This window comes from Numida meleagris, chromosome 4 (genome assembly GCF_002078875.1).
Source record: "Numida meleagris isolate 19003 breed g44 Domestic line chromosome 4, NumMel1.0, whole genome shotgun sequence".
NCBI lineage: Eukaryota > Metazoa > Chordata > Aves > Galliformes > Numididae > Numida > Numida meleagris.
Genome location: NC_034412.1, coordinates 22,534,841 through 22,553,268, shown reverse-complemented (window position 1 = coordinate 22,553,268; position 18,428 = coordinate 22,534,841). Strand labels below are relative to the sequence as shown.

At 44.0% G+C, this 18,428-nt stretch overlaps 1 protein-coding gene and 1 long non-coding RNA gene across 9 annotated transcripts in view; one reads left to right on the top strand and one right to left on the bottom strand.

The window, feature by feature from the left end:
- LOC110397772 (glypican-5-like) overlaps positions 1–18,428 on the top strand; it is a 409,202-nt gene that overhangs the window by 336,906 nt on the left and 53,868 nt on the right. Inside the window, exon 8 of one of the 8 annotated variants that reach the window (XM_021394554.1) lies at positions 1,567–2,533. The exons of the other annotated variants lie outside the window; for them this stretch is intronic. Within the exon in view, the coding sequence (XP_021250229.1) occupies positions 1,567–1,676 (110 nt within the window). The 3' untranslated portion in view covers positions 1,677–2,533. Of the gene's footprint in view, positions 1–1,566; positions 2,534–18,428 lie in introns of those variants that run through there. 8 annotated transcript variants of the gene reach the window in all.
- Positions 186–8,223, bottom strand: LOC110397773. The gene is made up of 2 exons (XR_002437962.1): positions 7,894–8,223; positions 186–2,573 (listed from the first exon to the last, which is right to left on the bottom strand). It is a non-coding gene; the product is annotated as an uncharacterized LOC110397773 (long non-coding RNA).

The following is an 18,428-nucleotide window of genomic DNA, read 5'->3' as shown; positions in this document are numbered from 1 at the left end:
GGTGAGCTTTTATGTGCAGATGTGTTGTTCTGAAACAAAAAGATGATAAGAACCAGTGTAAAGTTTCTCACCTGGATGTACCAGGTCATGCCAGTGCATCTCCCTATCCTGCACCGAGTGCAGTTAATAGGCTGAATTAAGATATCATATTCGTGCCTTAAGCAAAGGAAGATAAATTACAAGGAACAGAGCCCACACAGTGCATATTTTATTTATGCTACCTGTGCTGTGCTGAGCAGAACAGATTGGGATTCTCTATTCTGCCTTGCACTTCAGAACCATGCTGTGCAGTTCTGAGCCATGAGGCAGCCCAGAGATAACAAGCTGGCCCACATTCATGTCTTGGGTAAGCAGAGCTGCTGCTGCTGATTACAGTAACATCGCACCAGCTTGTGCTAAATCTGAGTTAATTCTGAATTCTTTTTTTCAGTCATTTTCTCTACTTTCTGAAAGTGTTGCTCAGAAGCCTTCCCCAGACCTGATGCCTCTTCCTCCTGTTCACAAACAAGCATTTTAAAACCATTCCTCCCTCCTCAGGACCTGGTCTGTACAATTAGCATGCCCTGAGAGCTTGGGTCTCTGGCAGTTGGTGCAGTTTGTCCACTGTGGGCTGTGCAGAGCGAGTCTCACCACGAGAGCTGCAGTCAAACCTAACCACAAACATAAAATCTGGCTTTTTGGTGGTGCTGCTGAGGACTTCAGGATTTGTTCTCTTCTGCATTGCCGTAAACAGCAGACACCAGAGCTCTCGGCACCACTCTTGGCCCCAGCTCCCAGTGGATGAGGATGCTCGGGATCCAGAGTGCTGTGTTTCTTCAATCCTTGGTCCTGTATCTCCCAGAGCTGCTGCAGCCTCAGACTCCTGCTCAGCTGCCCCTGAACCTTTCTTCTACCATTGTGGCTCCTTTGGCGTGATGAACTTGTCCTCTAGGTCCTTGCTTCAGGACATGCAAGTGATACAAACTCCCTAAGAAAATGATTATTTTTGTATCACATAGGGATTGATCACTTCCTTTTTATATTCTTTGGGGGAAAACCTGATGTTGTAATCCCCTGTTCTGCTAAGACATTGCTTTATTTATGTGTGTGTGTGAAAGTTTGATATCAGTTCTGAGAGTAAGCCTAAGGATATGAGGAGACCAGAAGGAGGTTCTTGCCAATTTTACAGTGATGCAGCAGGACTGCTACCTGCTGTATGCACCCATAATGATGCAGTCCTGAGCAGGGATGCAGTCCCAGCCCTTCAGGCTGTGCACACAGGAGCTCACTGGGACTGTAACACCCTGGGGAAGCAGGATGTGCCCTGAGAACTGAAGCACTCACTGTTCTCTGCTTACATTATGTAGGCTGACCTGTGGCTTAAGAACTTTTGAGTGAAGTATAAAAGCTGATTTTCCATTACCTGGGGGCTGTTTGGAATTCTAGTTACTGTAGTGTTTTGTCATTATATGTTTACGTTCAGGAGTACCTTAGGAAAGGCTTGTTTGTGTTTGCAAGCTGGTTTTAACCACAAGGAAGACCCAGGTATTTCTTGCTCAAATTTCACTGAAATCCTTCTCTTTCCAGCAGCTGCCCATTGGTGTGTTCCAACAGTATGGAAATGCTCCAGCACTGACAAGCTGACACTCAAACCTTTCAGCAGACTCAAGAAGTTCTGGTCCTTCCCAGTGACATAGTTGTATTGCACTGTTGCTAATACCTTTGGTATGTCTGTGGTTTGCATTCCCTCTGGAGGGGCACTCCTCAGCTCTCTTGGGTTTTAGCCTATGCTGGGAAGCGGTGTATTTGGTTCTTGCTGTGAGGAGCAGTTTCCAGGATTTGAAGCATTCTCACAAATGGGTTGTATGTGTTTGCTGGTTCTGCATTCTTGGAGTTGACAAGCTTTAGAATGGATTCTTTTTGGGTAGGACCATGTAATGTTTTCCACGTTGAATAAAACAATTTTGTTTTCTAAGAATTAAAATTTGTTGTAGAAAATAGAAATGGCTTTAGTGTCATGACCTCACTTGAAAACCTCTACTTGCTTTGATGGAGCCACCTGTCATTAACACCAAGCATCTTCTGCTGTGTTCAGAGCACTGGTGTATGATGAATTTGGGTCATGCACGCAGGGATGTGCATGGAGCTTCTCCTCAGCTGCAAGCAGCATCACCATTGTCGACAACACCTATGTGGTGAAACCATTGATATATTTTAATGCATGAGATGAAGACTATTTATGTACTGTTTCTGGTGGATGTACTTGGGGAAGAGAGAAAGCATGTGTTCAGATCTCAGTGCTGAGAACACTATCATTTTAACTTCTTGCTGAAGTTCCATGTGCCCAGCTGTACAGGAACCATGAATGCCAGCTCCTTAGCTCAAGTAGTTCAGTTTCCTCTTTTTGCCTGGTGTATACATTAAATCAAGTTTGTCTATATTTCAGTAGTATTAAATTCATCTCCATGCAACAGGAAAATTCCTCCATGTTCTAAAAATACTTGAATAGTTGTTTTTGGCTGTTTTTTTGTTGATTTTTTTTTTCCAAATAGTAGCTCAGCTTAGAGTAGATTGCCCTTATTAATTATATTCTCCTAGGAGGAAAAGAAAATCAGAAATAATAAAAGAGCTTCAGCAAGGGAAACAGACAATAGTGTCACTAACCTCATGATTTCAAGTATGGGTATTGTCTTAAAATGTTAAATTCATTATGTTTAACATTCATGGCAGTGCTAGGCTGTTAATGACAAGCAACACAATTGATTATTTCTGTAATGAACAGTCTACCAAAAGTATTTGGGGGAAGAATTGTCCATTGGCCATCTAAATAATTTCTTTAAGCACAGTTTTGCATGTGATTTGAGGTAAAGAATTGTGCTTAACTTCGGCAAAGATGAAGTTTCCCTCCTGCCATAGACTGAAATAAACACTCCCCATACTGATTTCTGCTTTAAACCATGTTTTAGAGCTCCTGTTAATAATGCTACTGCACATCTGGTGCTTTCCCATGTCAAGATTCAGCTATTGCCCACGTATTTCTCCATGAAACTACCCCTACATTTGAGTACTTCTAAATCAGTTCTCAATCTACCCAACCTACTGGAGAGATCTAGTCTTCAAACCACACGGAGGGCGAATCTGGGAACTGCCCAGCAGGGTCTGGCGGTCCCAGTTACCTCAACTCAGCAAGCCGGTTGCTTTGCAGACCAGGAAGCTGTCTCTATACTGCAGAGCAAATAAAGGACAGAAGCAAATCATTCGCAGAATGCAGAGGGGTTGTAATAAGGATCGTAGACTTCAGAAGAGCTTTTTTAGTATCCATTAAGATGCTTTATATGCATTGGTTTGCAATTTGCTATTAATGAATAGTGCTGTAGTAGTTGTTAGAGAAAGAACCCTTACACCTCGATCCTTTTCATGCTGAAGCTGCTGCTCACAAATTCAAGGAGACTCATTCCTTCACAGAAAATTCTGAAGCTTTGATAAGACCTGCCTCCACTAGGCTGGACCCTCAGCACCTTAACTTCAAGAAGTTTTACACTTCAAGATTAATGGTCCTGTTTACTGATTAATCTTGGAGATGTTGTAGTAGATTCATCTATAAAGCAGTAGTTTGCTTATGTTTATCTCTTGGCTGAATTCTGTGTTTTGTGTTTCTTCTGAAGTTAGCTGACAGTGAATCCTTTGAGTAGTTTTGTGATGAGTTCCTTGAGCTCTGTTGTTGGCCAGTTAATGTCTGAAGGGCCACTAGAAAAGTTTAGAAAAACGTTCCTTGAAATCCCTCTGATTAATAATGTCAGTACCATTGGTCCAGTAGTCACCAATGTGCGGCCCACCAGTGTTGGCTTCGTCAGTGCCTCTGTGTGCCCCCACTAGCCTGGTCTACAGGCAACATGAAAGAGGATTTCTATAGAATCGTATTTCTCAAGGAAATTCTCTACGTAGTAGCCACTCTCACTCACAAATGCTGTGTTTTTAATGCAGCTGTATGCAGCAATAGCGTTGTTACTATATTGAAAAAAATTATTCTGGCTGGATGTTTTTGCCTTTGAAACAGTCCACAACCAAAACCCTAGGGGGAAAATTAGGTTATAATTTTCTATTTCAAATCACGTAATCACCAAGGAAATTAGTATGATTCATTTATTTTGGACTGTAAGGATTAAATAGCAATTAAAGCCTTATAGTATTTCTTTTTTATGGAAAAACAAAGACTGATTTGAAGCATTTACTTTAGTTGCAGCTCATTGGACTGTCTTCATAGCTGGTTCCAATAGATAAACTCTCTGAAAGCAGATGAAGTACCTGTGTGTAGCTGAACATAGCCCACTTAGCTCAGAAATATGATGGGTGTTCACAGATGGAACTTTCATTCATTCACAGCACCTTCCTGCATTACATTCAGCCCAATCAAGCTATGAAATTGAAATTAAATTTCTTTAGGTGGTAATAATATGAGAATAAAAGCAAGACTGAGGGGAGGGAGATATCTGTGTGGCAGCAGAGGCATGCAGTGAGGACAAGCCACCTAAAGAGCCTTTAAACTGTTTTGCAGAAATAACTGCATGCACCAGATGGACTTGGAACTATTTGCTTTGTCCAAAGTGCGTTTCTCCTCCACTGAAGAATTTAGGTTGTCTCTTTGTAGCATGGCGGCATTGCAGCATGGTCTCTCCCTGGCTCCAAGGCCAGTTTCCAGTTCTCCCTGAGAGGTGACACGCTGACATCCTCCCCACAGCACCCTGACATGCCTGGCAGTGCCCTCTGCCCCACAAACATCTGGGGTCTGCCCAAGCAGTGCGGGAGGCTGGCGGTGTGCTGTGAGGAGAGGCAGGATGGCATCACACAGAACCATGATAAGGTCAGAACCTGGAAGTGGGCTCCATGTTCCAGGCTGGGGCTGTGCAGGGAAGTGGGTGCTGGGGAAGGTAGGGTTGTGTATGGCTGCTGAGAAATACCAGGTGAAAGAGCAGCATGCTGCCCTGCTTCTTCTTACTTTGAGGTCCACAGTGGTCTCTACAGTTAGTATGAAGTTTAGTGCAGCTTTTAAGTCCCTATATTTGCTTCTGCTACCATTAAATTAATTGTCATTCACTATGCAGCTGATGAAGAGCATGCAGTAAAGTAAGGTATATAAGTGCACTATATACACATTATACATGTAATATAATATATATAATCTGTAATGTATTGTATTAAAAACATGTGATGTAATATGTATGCAGGATATATATGTGCAATGTTCATACTGAAGCATTGGGGTTTGGAGGGATGAAGGTGTCAAAGTCTGCCTAGGCAGTGGCCAATGAAAGTAGCTTACAAGAAGCTGCTGACCATGTAGGGCAGCTTTGTCAGTCATGTGGAAAGAGCAGCTCTGCTAAGACAGACCTGAGCCAAGCTCATGTACTAGATAACTGCTGGGAAGCATGGTCAGTTAGTTTCTCAGGCTGAGCTGCTATGTCCACGTGAAGCCTGGACCGTGCCTAGGGAAGCAGCAGAAGGCTAGAGGTTATAGGAACACCACACAGCTTTGTAGATGTGGCTGGTTTCTGCTTCACGGAAGTCATCAAAGCTCTAGGTGGCATCTCCATGCCACAATTTTCCCATCCTTAGAGTGGTAACATCCTCCTCTGTTTGAGGGCATATTTTTACAGAGTCAGTAATGGAATCACTGGTGAAGATGCAGTGGCTGTGGTAACAAAGAGCCCGCTAGGGGTATCCCAAAAGGCAGTAGGGCTTCTGCCCTGCCTCCTGCCTGATTGCTGGGCTCCAGCATCAGCTCAGGGCCCAACTCACAGGCTGCTGTGATGGCAGAGCCAGTCCCCAGTGTCAGCACCTTCAGCTCTTGTGGCCAAACTCTTGGCAAGCCACTAGCACCAACCAGTGGCACCAACCAGTGGCTGGTGTTAGCAGGTGGCTGGAGGACAGGGTAGAGTGTTTGCAGCCTGCCTGTGGCACCTGGGCAGAGCCCTGCAGGAAAAGCGAGCACAGCTGTGGGCTGCTCCCTCAGCCGGTGCTGCGCCTGCTGCTGAGAGCAAGTGCTTCATCTGATTCCTCTAAATTCCTCATTGCCTCTTAATGATAAATGGTGTTTATACAGCCATTCCCCAGTCCTGAATAAGCTGTGTGCAGCTGTTGCATTTACTGTTTATGCTCAGTTGCTGAACTAGTAACCTCCACAGATTTTATCTGAACAGCTTCACTCTTGCTTTTAACCAACTTCCTAACATTTTTGAGCTTGTAGGGGAAGGATTTAAAAGAATGATGTTTCTATGAATCCAGCTTCAGGTGGCTGGTGCTGTGAGCTCTCCAGCAAGCAGGTTCCCTTGATGCTGTTCCCAGTCAGGGCTGGACTGCTCACCTCCAACGTTTTCCTCCTGTCCTGTGGTAGCAAAATGTGTGTGCATACTACCTTCTTGCCAAGTCAGGACTTGTCAAACATTCAATTAAATAAATGAAGAAAAGATTTAAAGATAGGAGAGGATAGCAGTGTTTCTGGGACACATTGGATTTCTCACTTTGATCAAGGTGTGTTGTTATTTCCTTTTTTTTCTGCTTTGCTTTGTTGTTGTTTTTCTTTTTTTCTTCCAGAGAGCATTAGAACACACCATTTATTTTTCTAGGTTAGTGGGTGAGATCCCATGCAAACTGTTCATGAACTCATGCCTGCTTTCCTTGTCCAGGAACAGCCTGCCTTTTCTTGTCTATACTTAGCCTTCTCATAAGCATGGACAGTTCCTAAAAAACAGCGTCTTTCCCTTTATGCAGCCAAGTCTGCCAGAAACAAGTCCAGAGAAAGCAGTTTCGTTTACCACACTGTTTCTCTAGCCTTACTATTTTTGGAGGTATTTCAAAAGGCAAACACGCAGAAAGCAGTAGCCATTTCAGTCCCAGACATTACAATCAAATTCTCCAGCATTAGCTGAAAGATGAATTTTACAACATGTCATACCTGAAATGATTTAACTGATGGCTGTAATTTAAATCAAAATACTGTGGACTTAGTTTATGAAAAAAAACTAGGTGAGATTTAAATGAGAAACAGATGTAGATTAAACTTTGAACTTCATTTTCTGATCCTAATTTTAATGTTCCATTTTGATGTACACATTCACACAGGCAGATAGTGAAAGGACAGGGAGGAATGGCTTTAAACTAAAAGAGGGGAGATTTAAGTTAGATGCTAGGAGGAAATTCTTTTCTCAGAGTGGTGAGGCACTGGAACACGTTGTCCGGAGAAGCTGTGGATGCCCCATCCCTGGACGTGCTCAAAGGATGGGACCCTGGGCAGCCTGTGCTGGTTGATGGCAATCTGCCCCTGGTAGGGGCTGGGGCCAGATGGGCTTTAAGGCCCCTTCCAACCCAAGTCATGCTCTAATTCACTGACAGTGAACACCAGTCCCCAGGCACAGCGCAGTGCTGGTGTCATGGTGCTGGTCCCGACGCGGCACCACTGCCATCTCTTGGAGAGGAAATGGGCATGTTGCCAGCTGAGGTTTCTGTGTGAAGGCAGCCTGCCTCTGGGTGTGTAATTAAGCAGGTCTTTTCCCACGTGAATGAATACCTGCACGATTATGAAAAATCTAACACAGAAATTATTTAACAAGACCGAGGTGAGCAGAAAGACAGCAAGTGTTCTATGTATAAGTATCTGCTGCCAGAAAAATAGTGGGGCAAACCTCTCTGCACTGCAGGGCTTTCTCATTAGAAAAGTCACCCACAGAGGGGAAGCCTGCCTTCCTTCTGGCTTTGGGAAAACAGCCATCACTTTGCAGCACATTGGCACCTGTCTGCTTCTGGCTCCCTGGCCCTGCAGCAGGTGAGCACCCAGCCCTTCTTCACCAGCCCACCCTGAGTGTCGCCTCACCACAGGCTGAGGCCTTCATCTCTGCCCGCTGCTTTACCAGCAGTTACCTTTAAGTGCCTGGTTTCATCGCTGTGAGCAGCAGTCATTGCCCAGGCCTCCAGCATACAGAATGTACAGAGGATCAAAAGAGAGCCTGACATCCGTCCTTATGCCACCTTGGGTGCTGAGAACCGCCCCAAGCAGGGCTCCACAGTAAGCTTCATGCAGCAGCATTGTCCTCACTTTTATTTCTTTTATTCATGGGTTTGAGCAAATAACATGTCAGCAAATAGTTGTGTAACTCATCTGTTGTATGGTATTTATCCTCTCTGCGAGGATATTGTGCAAGAAAGCTGTGTGAAGTCATGCCTGTGCTGGGCAGAGTGAAGGTAAAGGCCCCCAGGGTAGGGCAGCACACATGCCAGCAGCTGCATGTTCCGGGTGAAGACAAGGTGCATGGGAAAGGCCCAAGTCATGTCTGCCAGTATGTTCCTGCTCCTCTCATGGTGCAGCAGGGACCCATCTTGGTTTCTACAGGGCTCAGAACTATGGGATGGTTTTTCTTCACACGTACATTTGGTGATGGGTAGAAACAACAAAGGTTTTGTTAATCATGGAAATGTTTGAATAAGATGGGAATCTATTGTAGTCTTTTTCTGTGTCTGCTCTATGACAAATGAAGCTCAAGTTTCCTGATTGCTTGTGGAGGGAAAGGACCCAAGATTCCTGTGCTTTAGGTAGCCTGGGGCTTCTTCTCAACGTGAAGAACTGAATTAGATCACTACAGCTGAGTTACATGGACACCTTGTTCCTGAACAGAGAGGAACTTCTCCTAAACAACCATCTTCTTTGCAGACAGAGCATTCCTTGGGGAAGGTTTTTTGGCACAGACATAGAGGAGCCTATAGTCATCACAGTGGTGGTTGGAGCTGAGCTGTTGGGTGGACAGCCAGAACAAGTCTGCTGCAGCAAGGCACTGGGGAATACATCCACAGGCAGTCTGCTAGATTGAGGTAGATAATGCTGTCTTGGTAGCCTTAGTGGTAACAGGTTATTATGTATAGATATACACCTGTTGATCTATCTGATTATTATTTTCCCTACTCCCTGATCCACTTAGATGGAGGAGTATTCTTCTCTGTCATATATGTCATATATTTATGCTAGAGGGGAGCAGAAGTTACAAATTGTTGCAGTACTTAGTTCTTTCTTTAGAAGAATTGTTTTCTTTTGTCTTAAGTATACTTTCATTTTAATATGATATAGATTGAATTGTGAATAGGTTTTTAGAGAGCAAAAATAAGGCTTAGTCTGGGGTTTGCAGACTTCAGCTAGAAAATGCGATTTTCTTTCTTTGTTCATGAGCAAGAATAAAATGACAGGGTTATGTGGAGATCATTTCAAAGTTGTCCCAGTTGGTTGTTGCAGGGCAATTAGTCTGGTATCTGGAGGCTAGAGCTTCTTATGTGCCCATGTCATTTGAATTTGCAGCTTCTTCTCAGAAGGCGCCATCCTTGTTGGGTATGCTGTTCACTAACTCTTGGCATGCAAAAGTAATGAACAGTAAATATTTCAGTAATGACTTTGGTGTGAAGGGGATGGAAATGGAAAAGTGCTAACACCCTCTTTGCCCATTGTGAAGTTTAACTGTAGTCCCAGGTGCACTCTACTTACAAGGAAGAAGAGGAGAAGGAGCTAGTTGAGACAGGCAGCCAGAGAAGAGAAGCAGAATGAGAAAGAAGTACAGGAGTTCCCTGCTTAATTGGGTCTAACCTCAAGTGGAACGTGCAACAGGAGCATCCCAGCTCTGCAAGGAAACATGTTCAGCAGCTGTGCCAGCAGCGCTCCTCTTGCCAGCACCAACGCAGCAGCTGCCTGCTTGATGGGAGCATGGAGGGCAGTATGGATCTTCTCTTCCCTACCTAAGGTCTTGATATTTCAGTGAAGAGAACAAGTTACATAAAAATAAGCTGAATTATCTGAAACTATTAGGAAGCAGTTTAAAAGCAAACAAACAAAAACCCCTCAAAATGGGATAGAACTTGTGAAACTCTGCATAACTGTAAGTGCACTCCAATCAAAAGTGCATCTGGGTGCACTGAGCTATGAAGAACATAATGGAAAGGGAAAGTAAACTGGATGATGGTGGGGAATGGAGTTAAATCCAGCTGGTGACCAGTCATGACTGGTATTCCCCAGGGATCAATACTGGGGCCTGTTCTGTTTAGTGTCTTTACTGGATGAGGGAATGGAGTGCACCCTCAGTGCGTTTGCATATGACACCAAGTTGAAAGTGTTGATCTGCCTGGGGGTAGGAAGGCCCTACAGAGGGATCTGGACAGTCTGGATAACTGGGCTGAGGCCAATAGGATGAAGTTCAACAAGACCAAGTGCCAGGTCCTGCACTTTGGCCACAACAACCCCAGGCAATACTACAGGCTTGGGGCAGAATGGCTGGAAGACTGTGTGGAAGAAATGAACCTAGGGGTGTTGGTCAACTCTTGGCTAAACATGAGCCAGCAGTGTGCCCAGGTGGCCAAGAAGGCCAATGGCATCCTGGCTTTTATCAGAAGTAGTGCAGCCAGCAGGAGCAGAGAAGTGATCATCCCAGATACTCAGCTCTGGTGAGGCTGCACCTCGAGTACTGTGTCCAGTTTTGGGCCCCTCACTGCAAGAAAGACATTGAGGCCCTGGAGCGTGTCCAGAGAAGGGCAACAAAGCTGTGAGGGATCTGGCACAAGCCTGATGGGGAGCAACTGAGGGAACTGGGATTGTTTAGTCTGGAGAAGAGGAGGCTCAGGGGAGACCTTATTGCTCTCTACAATTCCCTGTAAGGAGGTTGTGACAAGGTGGGGGTCAGCCTCTCCTCCCAGGACAAGAGAGAACGGCCTCAAATTGCACTAATGGAGATTCAGGATGGATATTAGGAACAATTTCTTCTCTGAAAGTATGGTCAGGTGCTGGAATGGGATGCTCAGGGAGGTGGTTGTGTCACCATCCCTGCAGCTGTTCAAGAAACTTTTAGATGTTGTACTGAGGGACATGGTTTAGTGGGCAGCATTAGTGGTAGATGGATGGTTGTACTGGATGATCTTGGAGGTATTTTCCAACCTTGGTGATTCTATGATTCTGTGATTCTAGACCATTGTTTAGTAAGTCCAACTGTAGCACAAATCCTTCGTAATTTCAAATATGAAGCCTCCCCCAGGAGAATATTAACTGAGGATCTCAAAAGATAAGCAAGGCTTTCATACACCTTGATTTTAAAAACATAATTATTTTTGTAAAGGAAAAAATATATATGTATATGCCTCATCCTTCCTCTGTAACCCAGAAGTGATTAGAGACTTCCTGTGAAGTAGCAAACTGCTGTACTCAGATGGTAGAAAAGATGTAAATCATATCTTAGAAGAAACGTGTAAGCTTTTTCTAAAAAAAACTGGCAAGGAAAAATCTACCAAAGATGGACATTTAAAAAAAAAAGTTAAAACCTTTAATCATTTCCTAGAAATGAGATCCCAGCTGTAACATTTAATTCATAAAGCTGCCAAAGACTCCTATGCCTGTGGGAGTGAAACTGGCATCCATGATTAATGCTAACTACAGGTGTGTGTCTGAGTTTCCGAATAACCAGCCATAGGGGACGCCTCAGAAATTACTTAACCCTGCCCAAGTGGGCTTTCTCAAGAGACCCCCCTGCAAATAGATAACAAGAAGAAAATTGTAATTTTACAGCAGTTCAGCAGATAATGTCGAAGGCCTCTTGGGGAACCTTTTGCTTCAGCAGAGGAAAAGCATTGGCTATGATTGAAGAGCCCTCTCTGTGTTACAGATCTGAAGTGACTCAAAGCCACCCAGTGAGTTGGTGCCAAAGGAATAACCCACAGCTTCTGTATTTGCTTGTCCTGGGCAACTTTAACTGGAGAAAAAAAAAGCGCAGAGAAGAGCTGACTGTCAGCGTTTACTTTCTCTTTCCAAGGGCTCACTGGAAGACCGAATGGCAGCAGGAGACTCAGGAGATAAGTGAGTTCGGGAGCTCAGTGAGCTGCGCAGAAGGACTTAGCTCTGTCAGGGTGCCAGGCACCCGCCTGGGCCTGGCTCACAAGTGTGTGCATGGCCTGGCTCCGAGCGCTTGACCCTTCCTCTGGGAGGGAGTGACGGCATACAGAGAGCCACAGGGCATGGTTATCCTCTTGTTAGGAGGGAACAGCATTCCATTAATGAGAGGAAGAAACACTGCTCTGGGGTACCAGTAGCATAACTAGACTGAGGGATGTTTAATTCCTATCTCTTACGACATTTGTAAACATGTGTATCCACACTACCTCTTTTGGAAGACTTTTGCATTTTTTTACCTTTATGGATCTTATTTGTTCTTTAAGATAAATGGATGAAACAAGGCATTTTTCCTTTTTGTATAGCAAATCTATAGGCTAGTTCTTTAAGAAATATAACATCCCATCTCCCCAGTACATTCAAGGAGAGAAACTTCCAATGGTACCCAAACAATAACAAGATAGCTGCACAGACCAGGTAGGGTGCTGTACTGCTGGGGCAAGGGAAGGATAAACACCATGCAGTGTCTGCTGGTGATGCACAGGGAGATGCTGAGCTACATGTGCATGGCCCTGGGCTTGCTGCCTGGTTGCTGCCAGAAATCTCACCATGCACTGGACAGCATCACTAATCAGCAGTATAACTCTGACCAGCTGAGCCTTTGGTAGTACGATGGAAACAAAGATGAGCTAGATTTGCAGAAAATGCTGTGGAGCAGGAGTAGGGAGAGACACCCAAAGACTGCAGCCTCCAATGTGAAAGCCCCTGGGAGGGAAGAATGTGTCCTGATTCAGTGCTTATTGTACATGGCCATCCTCAAAGGTCAACAGTGCGTGTTTCTCATATAAACCATTTGTGTTGAGAAATATCACTATCAAATGGACATCATCGAACAGCTGGATCACCTCTCCTATGAAGAAAGGTTGGGGGAAATGGGCTTGTTTAGCTTAGAGAAGAGAAGGCTCCAGGGAAAGGTGATGGAACAACTTATCCTTGGTGCTGTCTCTAGACATATCAAAGATAACAGGGTCATTAGGGGCAGCAGCATGGCTTCACCAAGGGGAAGTCATACTTAACCAACCCGATAGCCTTTTATGAAGACATAACCAGGTGGATAGATGATGGCAAAGCAGTGGATGTGGTCTATCTTGATTTTAGTAAAGCATTTGACACTGTCTCCCACAGCATCCTCGCAGTTAAACTGAGGGAGTGTGGTCTGGACAATCAGGTAGTGAGGTGGACTGTGAACTGGCTGAAGAAAAGAAGCCAGAGTTGCGGTCAATAGGACAGAGTCTAGTTGGAGGCCTGTATCTAGTGGAGTCCCTCAAGGGTCGATACTGAAACCCTAACTATTCAGTAGATTCATCAGCAACTTGGATGAGGGAATAGAGTGCACTGTCAGCAAGTTTGCTGATGACACAAAACTGGGAGGAGTGGCTGACACACCAGAAAGCTGTGCTGCCATCCAGTGAGACCTAAACAGGCTGGAGAGTTGGGTGGCAAGAAATTGAATGAAATAGAACAAGTGTAGGGCAAGCGTAGAGTCTTACATCTGGGCAAGAACAACCCCAGGTACCAGTATAGGCTGGAGAGCAACAGAGGGGAAAGGGACCTGGGAGTCCAGGTAGACAGCAGGATGACCATGAGCCAGCACTGTGCCCTTGTGGCCAAGCAGGCCAATGGCATCCTGGGGTGTATTAGAATGGTTGTGGTTAGTAGATCAATAGAGGTTCTCCTCCCCCTCTTCTCTGCCCTGATGAGACCGCATCTGGAATATTGTGTCCAGTTCTGGGACCCTCAGATCAAGAAGGACAGGGAACTGCTTGAGAGAGACCAGCGTAGAGCCACAAAGGTGATTAAGGGAGTGGAGCATCTCCCTTATGAGCAAAGGCTAAATGTTAGGGAAAAAGTCTTTACTCAGAGGGTGATGAGGCACTGAAACAGGCTACCCAGGGAAGCTGGGGATGCCCCATCTCTGGAGGTGTTCAAGGCCAGATTGGATGAGGCCCTAGGCAGCCTGATCTGGTGGCTGGCAACCCTGTCTGTGGCAGAGGGGTTGGACAAGATGATCTCTGAGGTTCCTTCCAACCTAAGCCATTCTATGATTCTGTGATTATTGGGTGAAGTACCTCACAGCACTGTGTGCGCAACCTCTCCTGTGCATTTTCATTGAGCAGAAAACAAATGGCCCCTTGGTTTTTTAGAGGGGAGGCTGTGTGGAGCTTGAACACCAAACTGTAGAGAATTGCCCACTATAGGTGGTGGTAGACACTTCCATATCAGGTTTCTGAAAAACAGAAGCAATTCACTTTACTCTGTTCACTTCAGTGTCGTGATGCACTTTGACAGAGAAAAGGAGCTCTTCTTTGAGAGAAAAGAGCAGGGAAAGAGCGTTTGTTGCCCAGCCTGGCTGGCATGAGGCTGTAATTTATACTATTAAATGATCAACCAAGAGAGGCCAGGAAAGTTTGAGTAGCATGGCCAGAGCTTGGAAAGAGAAGCAAATTGACAACACTTATGAAAATGTTCCTAAGAATGAAGAAGTGCAGGGCCAGTAGTAGTGCTGAAAGGAGTGCCAAGAGTATTTCAGGTGAGAGTTTGGATTTTGGTGTGGCTGTCAGCATCTACACATCTTTGTGTACTCTGCTGTTCCTTCCTGCACAAAAGCTTTAATTCTGCTTTATTTAAATTAAATTATTAAATTATTAAATATTTTATTCTGCTTAATAATAATAATAATAATAATAATAATAAAAAAATACTCCTGTGTGTCACCACAGACAGGTCTGGATTTTGCAGCTTCTGAAGGAAGTCTTTAAAAAAGACTTGGGGTGTTGATGGATTCCCTGCAAAGGGAACAGCACTGGACAGAAGGCAGGCATCTGAAGGTAAAAGGCAAGGTCCCTGGGGGGCCATGATGTGTACAAAGATGTGTGACAGGGCCTGACACGTACCGTTTGCATAATGAGCTGCTTCAAATGAGGACTGTCTTCTTTGATTTGTACACTGGAAGAAGTAGCCTAAGATTCCAAAGCTTGCTACAGAGCTGGTTTTATTTTGGCATAAAACAAACCTATGCAAAGGTTTGTGCTTAATACATATTTTAAATGCAGTGTCATAATGGAGCACTATCCTTTTCAGTAAGTCTAACCTGAAGAGCTTCAGAAAATTTCTAAGAAAAAATAATTTGAGAAATACTTGTTCTGGGTAGTTTTTTTAAAGTATCAGCAAAATAAAGAGGCCGTCTTCTGTTGAAGTTCTTTTTGTGTGACTCAGAATTAATGCCTGCTAAAATAATCCTGTTGGGTCACAGATTAGACTAGAACTGTAAAAATGAAATTAAAAGCTAAATGAATGATCCACTACTGAAGGTGCTGAAAAAACATTCCTGAGTAGAAATAGTCTAGACACCAAATAATTAAGTTATGATTACAGATGATAGTTTAATAAGATGATCTGCCTGAGATTGCTTGGTAGGCTCACAATCTTGAGCACTCCTAACAGCATTGTCTGGCACATCTGGTGGGAGGTGGCAGTAAGGATTTGAAATGAGATTTCTGTCTGATGACTGCCAGTTGTGCAAGAGGACTGCAGTTTGCCTTCTCAGCATTGTAGAAAGTTGCATTGTCTGTATGTGTTAGGAAGTTTCTTCACATTACATAGCTGTCCTGGGTTTCAAATATGTATTTTATTTTTATCTTTAACCAGATTTTTAATCTAAACCAATTCTGCAAAATTGTAAAAGACTCAGATTGACAACTACAGACTGATGAAAGAAACACAGTGGAATGTGAAGATTTATCTCAGAAATACTGAGTTCCCACATAAACAAACCTTTCCACTGAACTAGGGTGATTTTCACTGAAGAAAGTGAAAATGCAGCTGTTGGCCTTCAGGCAGACAGGAGTGTTTCTCCAGTGTACTAATGTATTCGCCAATGTATTCACCAGAGACAATGAAGAAACACTAGACAGCAGCAAGCATTAACTATTTGATATCTAGACCAATGCATATGATGAGATTAGAGTCGAAAGGTGCCCCAATGTCAGCATGCAGTTCATACTCTGTCAAGAGTTCTCTTTTTGACATAAGATGGTTCATAGAGCACAGGTAACAGGGCGAAAGGGAGAAACTTGATCTCACAAAGCAACCCTGACCCCATAATGATATTTCCTCTTTGGGAAGAATCCAGTATTTTAAAAATAAACAAAGCTGTGTAGTTGGAGTCTCATGTGTTTTCTTCCTTTCTCTTTATAAAGCAGCACGTGTTCTGGCAGAAGCCAGTTTACTGCAGCAGCAGTGTGGAGGAACAAGTTGGGAGGCACTCCAGGAGGTCAGTCTGCTTGCATTAGGCTAGCACAGCAGCTGCACTTGCACCATCTCAGAAAATAAATCTCATGCTGAAAAGCCAGTTCAGGTCTAGAAGCATGTTGTTTCCCGTCAGAACACAAACCAAGAAAGGACAGGTTGCAGCAGAGGCAGCTTTACTGCTCATAAATCAAAACTAAGTGTGGTTTGGGGTTTGTAGTTGCTCTGCTGTCCAGTCAGAGGAAGATGGGAAAGAGTTCAAGACATCACAGAAAGTATCCAACTCATGCTAGAATACTGCTTCACTGCTGAGCTTTGCTTTTACAGGAGAATTTACTTAGGCTATCCTATTGCCTCTCTTGATCTGAACTTAGTAGACATAAGTATACAACCTTGAACATGAAGACAAATGTTGCAGCCAGTAGAAAGGCTCTCTGTTAAATGCAGAATAATCACTACTGATTATCATGAGCTATATTAATTTGATAGTAGGACTTACTAGTTGGCATCTCTAACAAACCATAGTGTTAAAATTCATCAATACAGGTTTGATAAATGCCAGTCTGTAACAGCAGGTGCTGCTGTAATTTAGTGAAACATTCCTATTTAGTGAATCAGTTGCCATCTGTGTTAATGTTTAATTTGTGAGTTAGTGCATCACCCACCAGTATAAGAGGAATGAGGCTGCAAACATAAGATATAAATACTGTGACTCCTCCTATTCAGTACATCCCATATGTTAGCTGTTGATAACTATGATTTTTCTATAAATACAACAGTGTACTTTGACCTTTAAAAGGATGAGAGAAAAATCAAGAAATTTACTGTGAAAAGTATCTTCTAAAAGAAAGAAGTGAAAAGGATCTAAATTTAGAAATGGTCAAGGGGAAGGGTTATTAAAGATAAGTGGATGCTTCTCTTAACATGGTTGTTCACCAAGATGGGTTCTTAGGACTTAGGACAGGTTAAACAGGAAATTCTGGTCAGGAACATGTATTACTTATGGAGGGGGATTTCTCCTGACCTGAGCAAAAATGTCTTGATTTAAATGCATTTGGATGAGATTTCAAGAGCTCCCAAGCATATGTGAGTGTTGTCATCCAGAGGTAAGTTTGTGGCCTGTATCTGCTGAGCTTGGGTGAGATGGCGCATACCTGCAGTTCAGCAGCATGCCTCTAGTAGCACTGGCTTTGTGTATCTCTGCCCAAGGATCTTGGCTAATTGGTGAAGCTTGTTCTGTGATGACTGATTGCTGCTGCCCATGCTAACTAATTTGCAGCTAGCTCAGGTATCTTTACATGATCTGCTATGATATTCCTAAATCATGGGGGAAATACGTTTTGTGTGCCTGGATTCTGGGAGTATTATTCAAATGACTGGCCAGGCTCTGTCTGGGGACAAATTCTGTCATCTCATACTTCCTCTGTTCTGTGGTCTGACATGCAGCAGTCAGGTGACAGATAGGCATCATCTGCCTTATCTCATAATCTGTTTTTTCACGTGTTCTCCACACATAGATAGTGTCCCCTTGGTAGCAACAGGGACCATGTCCTAGAAGCTGTCAGAAGGGGGGACTGCAGGGTCAGACTTTATTCCAAGAAGAAAATTAGACTGTAGTTGCTGTAATCCTAAACCCTATCCTCCACCACTCAAGAAAAATCTGCCCAGTGTTGTTCTTTTTCTCCCAAGTGCAAGAAATGGCATGGAAAATAGTTATAGAATCATAGAACGGCTTGGGTTGGAATGGACATTAAAGATAATCTAGTCCAACCACCCTGCCATAGACAGGGTTGCCAACCACTAGATCAGGCTGCCCAAAGCTCCATGCAGCCTGGCCTTGAACATCTCCAGGGATGGGACATCCAGAACTTCTCTGGGCAACCTGTTTCAGAGCCTCACCATCCTCTTAGTAAATAACTTCCTTCTAATATCTAAATCTCCCCTCTTTAAATCTCCCCAAAGCCTTCTCTTCTCCAAGCTAAAAGATTTCAGCTCCCTCAGTCTTTCTTCATAAGAGAGTTACTTCAGCCCTCTAAGCATCTTTGTGGACCTCTTCTGGACCCTCTCCAATAGCTCCACTTCCTTCTTGTGCTGGGTATCCCAGGCCTGGACACAGTACTCCAGATGGGGCCTCACAAGGGCAGAGAAGAAGAGTACAATTCTCTCCCTTGCCCTGCTGGCCTTCCAAGCTGCAAATGCACAGTGCTGGCTTTTTTCCAACTTCTCATTCAGAAGGACC